The sequence below is a fragment of the Neovison vison genome, chromosome 14 (genome assembly GCF_020171115.1).
Source record: "Neovison vison isolate M4711 chromosome 14, ASM_NN_V1, whole genome shotgun sequence".
Taxonomy (NCBI): domain Eukaryota; kingdom Metazoa; phylum Chordata; class Mammalia; order Carnivora; family Mustelidae; genus Neogale; species Neogale vison.
This window is the reverse complement of record NC_058104.1, coordinates 35,785,633-35,796,880: the sequence shown is the minus strand read 5'-3', so window position 1 is coordinate 35,796,880 and position 11,248 is coordinate 35,785,633. Positions and strand designations below refer to the sequence as shown.

General features: G+C 42.7%; 1 protein-coding gene across 22 annotated transcripts in view; it reads right to left on the bottom strand.

Annotated features, from left to right (window-relative positions):
• LOC122895785 (thyroid receptor-interacting protein 11-like) overlaps window positions 1-11,248 on the bottom strand; it is a 294,071-nt gene that overhangs the window by 59,154 nt on the left and 223,669 nt on the right. For 21 of the 22 annotated variants that reach the window (XM_044233482.1, XM_044233486.1, XM_044233487.1 and 18 more), the window contains 2 exons: window positions 7,402-7,522; window positions 3,684-3,764 (listed from right to left, as the gene is read on the bottom strand). In XM_044233482.1, coding sequence (XP_044089417.1) covers window positions 3,684-3,764; window positions 7,402-7,522 — 202 coding nt within the window. Of the gene's footprint in view, window positions 1-3,683; window positions 3,765-7,401; window positions 7,523-11,248 lie in introns of those variants that run through there. The other variant, XM_044233493.1, reaches the window with a different exon arrangement.

The window sequence follows — 11,248 nt, the reverse complement described above, 5'->3', positions numbered from 1 at the left end:
AAGTAGCTGTGGGTCAAATGACAGGATGAAGATATTTGCTTCAAGGGGCGCTTGGGTGGCTCAGTGGGTTGAGCCGCTGCCTTCGGCTCAGATCATGATTCCAGGGTCCTGGGATTGAGCCCTGCACTGGGCTCTCTGCTCAGCACGGAGCCTGCTTCCCCCCCTTCCCTCTCTGCCTGCCTCTCTGCCTACTTGTGATCTGTCAAATAAATAAATAAAATCTTTAATTAAGAAAAAAAAAAAAAAGAAGAGATTTATTCAACATGGGCCTAAAATTGGTAACAACGTAAATGTCCAACAACATGTGAATGAAGAAACAGACTGAGTATATCCAAACAAGGCCAATGCTATACACCAGTAAAGAAAGAATGAACTACGGATAAATGCAACAAACACGCATGACTTAAACGCACCGTCTCACCAAAAGCAGCTAAAACAGTACACACACTATGATCCTATCTCAATGAAATTCTATTTAGAAATTCTGTCCTATATATATAGTGAGAGAAAGCAGCCTGTGGTTGGCAAAGAGAAGGGTAATGGTGGGGTAAAGGAGTGGGAAGGAGCATGAGGAAACTTTCTGGAGTACTGGAAATGTTTTCAGCGGACCATGCTGGTCGTGGTTCTAAAAATGCATACGGTTGTCCAAACTAAAATTATGCATGTACACCTGAAACTAATGTAACACTGCACATCAAATATACTAAAAAATACAAACAAAAAGCCATACACTTAAAATACACACACTGTACCCTATTTCCCTAATAAAACTGACTGTAAGAAGTATCAAGAGAAGAATCCCGCTCAGAACTACGTTAGAAGGAGTAAAATACCTAGGAACAAATTTAACCAAGAAAGTGAAAGACCTGCACGCTGTGAACTACAGGACACTGATAAATGAAACTGAGCAGATGCAATTAATGCAAGGATATCCCGTGTTCATGTACGAATGAGTATTATTAAAATGTCCATACTATCCAAATCATCCTACGGCTTCAACGCTATCCCTATCAAAATCCCAACAGCATTGTTCACAGAAAAAGAACAATCTTAAAATTTGTATTAAACCGCAAAACACCCCAAATAGCAAAAAATAAAACAAAAAACAAAAAACAAAAAAACCAGGAGGCACCACCTTTCCCAATTTTAAACTGTTATCGCGAAGATACAGAAATCAAACAAAACGGCATTGGCCATCAAAACAAATACACAGATCAATGAAACAGAGAAGAGTTCAGAAATAAACATATATATATATATTAACCACATATAACAAAAAAGCCAAGAATATGCAATAAGGAAAAAAAAAGAGTAACCTCCATAAATAGTGCTGGGAAAACAGGACAGCCACATGCAAAAGAATGAAAGTGGACCACTACCTTACACCACAAACAAAAATTAACTAAAAATGGATTAAAGACTTGAATGTAAGACCAGAAACCATAAAACTCCTAGAAGAAAACATCGACAAGTAAGCTACTTGACTGAGGTCTTGCTGACAATTGTTTGATCTGGCAACAAAAGCAAAAGTAAACAACTCAGACTAAATCAAATTAAAAAACTTCTGCACAGCAAAGAAAAAAACAAAATGAGAAGGCAACCTGGTGAATAGGGGAGAGTATTTATATATCGTGTATCTGCTCAGAGATTAACGTCCAATAGCTATACAACAGATACCGTATCGATGTAAGACATACATCTATCTATATCTTATACAACTCGACAGCAAAATATAGGATTTTAAATATATGATTTAAAAATGCCCAGAGGATCTGAGGAGGCATTTTTCCAAAGGAGACATACAGATGGCCAACAGACACATTAAAAAAAAAAAATGCTCACCATCACAAGTCATCAGGGAAATGCCAATCAAAACCATAATGAGTTCTATCACCTCACACCCGTTAGAATGGCTACCATCAAAAAGACTAGAAGACCAGACTAGAAGACTAGCAGTAACAACTGCTGGCAAGGAGGGGAAGAAAAGGGAACCCTTGTGCACTGCTGGTAGCAAGTATATGATGTAACCACTATGGAAAACAGTATCCTCAAAAAGCTGAAAGTAGAACTACCATAGGATCAAGCAATTCAACTTCTGGTTATTTATCTAAAGGGAACAAACACGATCTCCCAGAGATATCGGCATTTCCATGTTCACTGCAGCACTGCTGACGATAACTGACATATCTCCATCGACAGGTGAAGGGATTTTTACAAAAATCAGAGACACGTGCACATATGTGTGCATGCACATGCACTCACACACAATTGTTCAGGCATAGAAAAGAATGAAGTTTTGCCACCTCTAACAACACAGATGGACCCTGAGGGCATTACACTAAGGGAAGTGAGACAGAAAAAGATACATACTGTATGATCTCACTTAAACATGGAATCTTCAAAACAAAAACAAAAGCAGAAACAAAAACAAACCACCCTGAAAAATACTATGAACTCACAAATACAGAGAGCGGATTGGTGGTTGCCAGAGGCAGGGTGTAGGGGTGGGTAAAACAGGTAAGGCAATCAAAAGGAACAAACTTCCCGTTATCAAATAATTAAGGTCTGGGGATGTAATATACAGCTCCCTATATGACTATAGTTAATACTATAATATTGCATACCTGAAAGTTGAGAGTCATTTTTAAAGGTTCTTATTAAAGAAGAAAAAAAAAAAAAAGATGATGTTAACTAGACTTACTATGGTGATCATTTCACAATATTGACAAATATCAAATCATGACATACATATCTGAAACTAATATTATGTTATATGTTAATTATACTTCAATTTCAAAGAGGACACTCATTTTTCAAAAAGTACCTTGATTGGGGTGACTGATGTTTTATAGGTCTACACTTATGTCAGGACTTAATAAATTATACACTGTAAATATGTACACTTTATGGGATGTCAATTCTAATTCAGTAAAACTTCAAGGAAAAATAAAAAACAAACAAAACGAAAAAGGTGCCTTGAATAATTAGTTCCCTCTTCCGTTTCTCATAAATAAATTGCTACAGACAAACACTAAAAATGTAGATAACTTTAAAAAAGAAGAAACTTGAGTGAGCTGGGAAAACCGCTTAAACTGAGCCTATGAAACCAACAACAGATGTCCTGATGTCCTTTTCAACTGTGAAACAATAAATATTAGTCAAAATAAGGATCTAGACGGGAAAGCCCACTGTACCAGGAAGTCTCTGACCTAATCTCATTGTCCGCCATCTCTTCCCCAACCAACTTCCAGCCACCAGTGATCATTTAAAACGTCTAGACCTATATAATACTTTTGAAGGATTAAAGAATTTGGCACTCATATACATAAACTATACTTTTTTCCCCAAGGATCTGAGAGAGAGAGAGAGAGAACGCACGTGTGCGTGAACAGGAGAGGAAGAGAGAATCTCCAACAGACTCTGTGCTGAGTGGGGAGCCTGAGGCGGGGCTTGATCAAAGGACCCTGGGACCATGACCCGAGCTGAAGGCAGAGGCCTTAACCCACAATGTTGAAAATAAACATTTTTAAGTTGGTTCTAGGCAGACACATGGGAATGACATTACACTTATACAGAGCTCTGATCAGACATGGCTTTCAAACACTCTCTCTCTCTTTTTTTTTAACTAAGAACATGTTAATGGAGGAAAAACACTTGGGAGAGTTGGTGAGTTTGCAACTTACATCTCCAGCTGCGGCAGCCTGCGAGACGGTGTAAATCGCCAAGGGTCCAGAATCTGAGTAACCGGCGTTAAAAGCGGAAACCTGAAATACAACGAAATTTTACTGTCTGTCATTTGACCAGGGAAAACAGGGCCCAATTTCCCAAACAGACAAAAGCCTGGGACCTTCCCGGTACAAGCCAAAGAGATGAATTACGATTTCACGTAACCAGTTCTGGCAAGGGCCGCAGTGTTTTGGATGCGGGTTACTTCTTTCAAAACCATAATGGTTTTAACATTTTTCACTTAAATCTTTCTAAACCAGACTGCTCGCTTTACTTTTCTGCTGGTATTTTCTAACGTTCTTTGATGATTCAAGGTTAACGTAAACATTTATTTACGAACAGTATTATCACAGCGGCAGGAGGGCTGAGTGGTACACACTGTGGGCTTCAGTATCAGACAAGCCCGCTGTGTTCCCCCTGCTAGTGCCGAGGACCCCTCTTTTTGCCAATTCACTCACACTTCTCCGACAGACAAAAGTCAAAGGGCTGGGGGAAAATGCTCAGCAGACGTTACCAGATATCCAAGGGAGCCGCAAGTTCAGCCTCAGGACTGGGTATTGCTGTCTGCAGTCTGAGCAGAGTGTTACGCTCCCTAAGGTGAACACGAATGCTCAGTGTCGTGTCTCCCAGCGTTTATATGGGCGCTTTACACAAAGATCACCTAGGCTGTTTTTAAAAGTACAGACTTTCAAGTTCCTGTAACAGATTTACTCCATCAGATCCCCATAGATGCAATCCGGAAAGCCGCATTTCAAAAACAATTCCAGGGGATTCTTAGGCATGTCAAAGTTGGAGAACCACTGGCCTAGCCCATAGAAAGCGTAAGAAGAAATGCTCTTTAATGATTTGAAGTTTAATGACCATTTTGAGACTATCCTATTCATACCTCCAATTTCTGGCCAAATGTTAAAGTAGGAATTTCCATGAAATGACATCACTGATCAGAACTGAACTGCAGCCACCCAAAAGCATCCTTGACATTCAGAGGTAAAGAGTAGCGTGAAGAAAAGAGCAGCATGAGCGAGGAAAGAGGAAACATAGAGGGAATTTAAAAAGCGGCAGCTAAATTTAATAAAGGACTAATTTAAGATTTTCAAACAATGCTCCGGGGAACTCAAGAAGGTTCTACAGAGAAAATTCCAAGGCATTCAGTGTCAAGTAAACATTAAAAAATTTCTTTAAAAGCGAACGCTTTTGGTTTAGCATTGCAGCTGGGAAACTGTATGGGATGAAAAAGGTTCCTCTGCTTTAAAAAAAAAAAAATTTTTTTTTTTTTTTTTTAAACCATTACTTATGGGGGGCCTGGGTGGCTCAGTGGGTTAAGCCTCTGCCTTCGGCTCAGGTCATGATCCCAGGGTCTTGGGCTCAAGCCCGGTATCAGGGCTCTCTGCTTGGTAGGGAGCCTGCTTCCTCCTCTCTCTCTCTCTGCCTGCCTCTCTGCCTACTTGTGATCTCTACCTATCAAACAAACAAATAAATAAATCTTCAAAGAGGAAAAAGAAAAAGAAAACCATCATTTAAGAGAGAAAAACCCTCTCAAAGCCTGAGATACGGGAGAACCATTTTAGATTTCTAAATCAACATGACCATATATAATGAACTCTGCTCAAACCAAAAGCCTGATTTCTGGCCCGAGACCCACACATACACCCTACACATCTGTTTTGTGAACGAGATGCCTACAGGAAAATCACGTTGTCCTTCAAGTAATGATCAAGTTCCTTTACAAGAAAGCTTGGGATTCCTGCCTGTATGCTAATTTATAAATCTTTTGAGCTTTTACAAAATGTAAAAAGTAAATAATCCTATAAAAACTGTTCATCCTCCAGAGCACTTTCTTCCCTGTGAAAAGCATGTTCCCAGGAGCGCCTGGGTGGCTCAGTGGGTTAAAGCCTCTGCCTTTGGCTCAGGTCATGAGCCGAGGGAAGGAAGAAAACTCAACCAAGAAACACCTCTGTAAGAACCCGGCCTATATAAGAACATGGCACAGGGTGGCCAAAAAGTCAACCGTGTCTAGCCTTAGATCTGTCCGTAGGTATGTTGTAGCGGGCAAGGCCTTGACTGCTCTTGTCTGGAATAAAATTTAAAAAGAAAATGAGACTAAGAAAGAAAAAAAAAAAAAAAAAAAAAAAGTAAAATCAGAAAAAGCAAAATAAAAGCAATAAAAGTAGCTACCATGCGTGGGGGCGCCTGGGTGGTTCAGTGGGTTAAAGCCACTGCCTTCGGCTCAGGTCATGATCTCAGGGTCCTGGGATCGAGCCCCGCATCGGGCTCTCTGCTGAGCAGGCAGCATGCTTCCTCTTCTCTCTCTCTGCCTGCCTCTGTGCCTACTTGGGATCTGTCTGTCAAATAAATAAATAAAGTCTTAAAGGAAAAAAAAAAAAAAAAAGCTACCGGGTCTTCAGCGCTTCTCATATGCCCACTGCTACTCATCATCTCATGAGTTCTCTTAATAATCCAGAGAAGTTATCCCTTTAAAAACATGGACCTGGGGGATGCCTGGGTGACCAAGTCGGTTAAGCTGCTGCCTTCAGCTCAGGTCATGATCCCAGGGTCCTGGGATCAAGTCTCACATCGGGCTCCTTGCTCAACGGGGAGCCTGTTTCTCTCTCTGCCTCTGCCTGCCACAATGCCTGCTTGTGCTCTCGATCTCTCTCTCTCTCTCTGACAAATAAGTAAATAGATAAATAAAATCTTTAAAACAACAACAACAACAACAACAAGGACCTGAGGCTCCAAGAGATCCAAAACAGCTCAGGCCTGCCTGACAGCCCGACAGTGCCAGAAACGCTCCTGTACAAATTAACTCACTCACTCCTCACTACAACCCTATGAAGTCAGGACTGTTATTATTCCCATTTTTCAGATAAGGAGACAGGCACAGAGAGATTATTAAACTTGTCCAGGTCACACAGCTAAGCAGTCTACCTCCAGAGCATGGACTCCCAACCACCATGCAATCCTGCTGAAGGTCACTGAGCCAGGCATAAAGAGCGAGAGCCAGGATTCAGACCCAAGCGGAGTCATTTTAAACCTCGAAAGCGTAACCCTTTCCACTAGGGCAGAAGAGAAAAACAGGCAGCCAGTGGTGCAAACTCGGTGATCTCAGAAATCAGGAAATTTTATTCTCAAATCAAACCAAGACTGGTTTCGGACCAAGGTCCTGAAAAAGAGTTCTCAACTCAACTCGAACTCACACACCCACACAGTAACAAGCAACTGGCACTGAGCGGGGGACCGTCCCATCAGATGGGACATGGACACTCGGGTTCACCGTAGTCCTCACCACTCCTGCTGCCTTACACTGGCCAACTTGATCCATGTGCATCACTCCTGCCTCTGAAGGAATCGGAGTCGGCTACCCCTCCACCCATAGGACAGCCAAAATTCCCTTCACCAAGGTCTGACTCTACAGTAAATACAATGATAAAAGAAGAACTCAAAAAACTTCTATTAAGGCCAAGACAGAAGTTTCAAAGACTCTGGCCGTAAGTTCGCTGGAAATCAAGAAATCCGCGATGCTGGGGACTGCCAGAATCAATGAAAAAGGAGGTATGTGAGTGGGCAGAGGCAGAAGGAAAAGAGTAAGCGGGAAAACATACTGACGTTGCTCAGAGAGTGTTGAGCCACCACGGAAACAGAGGCAGAAAGCAAATGTCTCACGCTCCCACTTACCTGTTCATAGTTTATGAACGTGGCGGCGTCAAAACTGCTGGCTGCCCACTTGAGAAGGTTGGCCGCCTGCTCCGGAGTCACATAAACCAGCACACATTGGGCCATCAGGAGTGTTGGCAATCTTACGAGAAGAAAAAAGGCATCATCCACATGTATTCATCAAACGGACTCTCTAGGGATGACTGGGTGGCTCTGTTGGGTAAGCACCCGGCTCAGGTCATGATCTCGGGGTAGTGAGATCAAGCCCACATCGGGCTCCCCATTCAGTGGGGAGTCTGCTGGAAATTCTCCCCCTCCCCCCACTCCCTATGCTGGGTAGGAGAGTGTCGTCTCAGGATCCCAGCGTCCCAGAAAGAATGGGGGTGCCTGAGTGTGGCAGAGCTCCTGGGCACTGGATCAGGGAAGACGGCTGCAATCAGAGAGCCCAGGAGGGGGTTCTCAGCTTGGGGTTGCTATAAACTGTGAACCAAGGCATGGTCAGGTGACTGCTCCCGGACTAGGGGCCCAGTAAGCAGCAGAACCACCGCAAGAACCCCCTTCCTCCCCTGGGGGGGGGGGGGCGTGGCACAGGTGCACACTGCAGGAGTCGGCACAGTTTACAGACTTGAAAGGGATCATGTGCCTGAGATAGAAATGCTCGGTCACAGGCTGGATGAGGATGGAGTGTGGTTGGAGACCAGGGAGATAGGAGTGATTGACTGCTTTCCTCTGAGGGCTCCCTGATACCAGACTGGATAAAAAAGCAAGACCACTGAGGGGCACCTGGGTGGCTCAGTGGGTTAAAGCCTCTGCCTTCGGCTCAGGTCCTGATCCCAGGGTCCTGGGACTGAGCCCCGAATCTGGCTCTCTGCTCAGCAGGGAGCCTGCCTCCTCCTCTCTCTCTCTCTGCCTGCCTCTCTGCCTACTTTTGGTCTCTGTCAAATAAATAAATAAAATCTTAAAAAAAATAAAAATAAAAATAAAAGGCAAGAGCATCGATACGCTGTCTACAAGAGACTCCTCTTAGACTCAAAGACACCTCCAGATTCAAAGTGAGGGGGTGGAAAACCATTTACCATGCTAACGGACATCCAAAGAAAGCTAGGATAGCAATCCCTGTATCAGACCTATAGATTTGAAACCAAAGACTAATAATGGATGATGAAGGACACTAGATCATAAAGGGTCTATCCAACAAGAAGATCTAACAATCGTAAATATTTATGCCCCTCACATGGGATCAGCCAATTATATACACCAGTTAATAACAAAATTAAAGAAACACACTGGTGAGAATACAGTAATCGTCGGGGACTTGAACACGCCCTCACTGCCAAGGACGGATTGTCTAAGCAGAAGATCAACAAGGAAACAAGGGCTCTGGATGACACACTGCCCCAGATGGACTTCACAGATACAGTCAGAGCATTCCACCCTAAGGCAACAGAATACACAGTCTTCTCGAGTGCCCGTGGAACATTCTCCAGAACAGAACACCTACGGGGACACAAATCAGGTCCCAACTGGTACCAAAAGACTGGGATCCTTCCCTGCCTATTTTCAGACCACAGTGATTGGAAACTGGAACTCAAATCACAAGAGGAAAGTTGGAAAGAACTCAAATACATGGAGGCTAAAGAAGAATTTTAAAAATTCAGGGAAACCGATGAAAATGAAAGCATAACTGTGCAAAATTCTGGGGATGCAACAAAGAGAGGGAAGTATATAGTAATACAAGCCTTTCTCAAGAAACAAGATAGACCTCAGATACACAACCAAACCTTACACCTCAAGAAACTGGAGAAAGAACAGCAAATAAAGCCTACTAGACTCAAGAGTAGAGCAGAAATCAATACAATAAAACCAGAAGGACAGTAGAACAGATCAATGACTAGGAGCTCGTTCCTTGAAAGAATTAGTAAGATCGATAATCCCCGGGACAGACTGATCAAAACAAAAAGAGCAAGGACCCAAATAAACAAAATCATGAATGAGAGAGGAGACGTCACAACCACACCAAAGAAATACAAACAACCGGAAGGACATATTACGAGCATCTACATGCCAACAAATTAGGCAATCCGGAAGAAACAGATGCATTCCTGAGATACATACACTACCAAAACTGAACCAGGAAGAAAGAGAAAACCTAAACAGACCCATAACCAGCAAAGAAACTGAAGCAGTCATCAAAAATCTCCCAACAAGCCAAAGTCCAGGGCCAGATGTCTTCCCAGGGGAATTCCACCCAACAGCTAAACAAGAATTAATACCCAATCTTCCGAAGCTGTTTCAAAAACCAGAAATGGAAGGAAACCTTCCAAACTCTTTCTATGAGGCCAGCATTACCTTGATCCCCAAACCAGACAGAGAGCCTCACCAAAAAGGAGAATTACAGACCAATATCCCTGATGAACATGGATGCAAAAATTCTCACCAAAATACTAGCTAATAGGATCCAACAGTACGTGAAAACGATTATTCACCACGACCAGTGGAATTTAATTCCTGGGACGCAAGGGTGGTTCAATATCTGCGAATCAATCAATAGGGATAGACTACACAGATGAAGGAAAGGACAAGAACCCTATGAGCCTCTCAACAGAGGCCGAAAAAGCCCATGACAAACTACGGCATCCTTTCTTGATCAAAATTTCACAGTGTAGGGAGAGAGGGAATGTACCTCAATATGGGAATGTACCTCTATATCATAAAAGCCATCTATGAAAAGCCCACAGTGAGTATCATTCTCAACGGGGAAAAAGAGAGCCTTTCCCTTTTCCCCTAAGGTCAGGAACACAACAGGGATGTTCAGTATCACCACTGCTGTTCAACATAGCACCAGAAGGCCTAGCCTCAGCAATCAGACAACAGAAAGAATAAAAGGCAGGGGTGCCGGCAAGGCTCAGTGGGTTAAGTGTCTGCCTTCAACTCAGGGTCCTGGGATCGAGTCCTGATGATGCTCTCTGCTCAGCAGGGAACCTGCTTCTCCCTCTCCCTCTGTCTGATGCTCTGCCTATTTGTGATTTCTCTATCAAGTAAACAAATAAAATCTTTTAAAAAGTGAGTAAGAAAGAAAGAAAGGGCATCCAAACATGTCTTTGGAGAGGACATGATACTCTATGTGGAAAACCCAAAAGACTCCACCCCAGAATTGCTAGAACTCATACAGGAATTCGGCAAAGTAGCAGGATATAAAATCAATGCACAGAAATCAGCTGCATTTCTATACACTAACAAGGAGACAGAAAAAAGAGAAACCGAGGAGTCGATCCCATTTGCAACTGCACCCAAAACCATAAGATACCTAGGAATAAACCTAACCAAAGAGGTAAAGGATCTGTACTCCAAAAACGGCAGAACACGTATGAAAGAAACTGAGGAAGACACGAAGAAATGGAAAAATGTTCCACGCTCATGGACTGGAAGAACAAATATTGTTAAAACGTCTATGCTACCTTGAGCAATCTACATAGTCAACGCAATCCCTACCAAAATACCATCAACTTTTTTTCCCAGAGATAGAACAAATTATCCCCAAACTTGTCTGGAACCAGAAAAGACCCCAAACAGCCAGAGGGAGTGTTGAAAAACAACACCAAAGCTGGTGGCATCCCAATCCCAATCTTAAGCTCTATTTACAAAGCTGTCATCACTCAGAGAGTACTGGCAGAAAAACAGACAAATGGATCAATGAAAAGGACTATAGAATCTGGAAATAGACCCTCAACTCGAGGGTCAACTAACCTTTGACCAAGCAGGAAAGAAGATCCAATGGAAGAAAGACCGTCTCTTCAACAAATGGTACTGGGAATATTGGACAGCTACATGCAGAAGAATGAAACTATACGATTTCCTTACACCATAC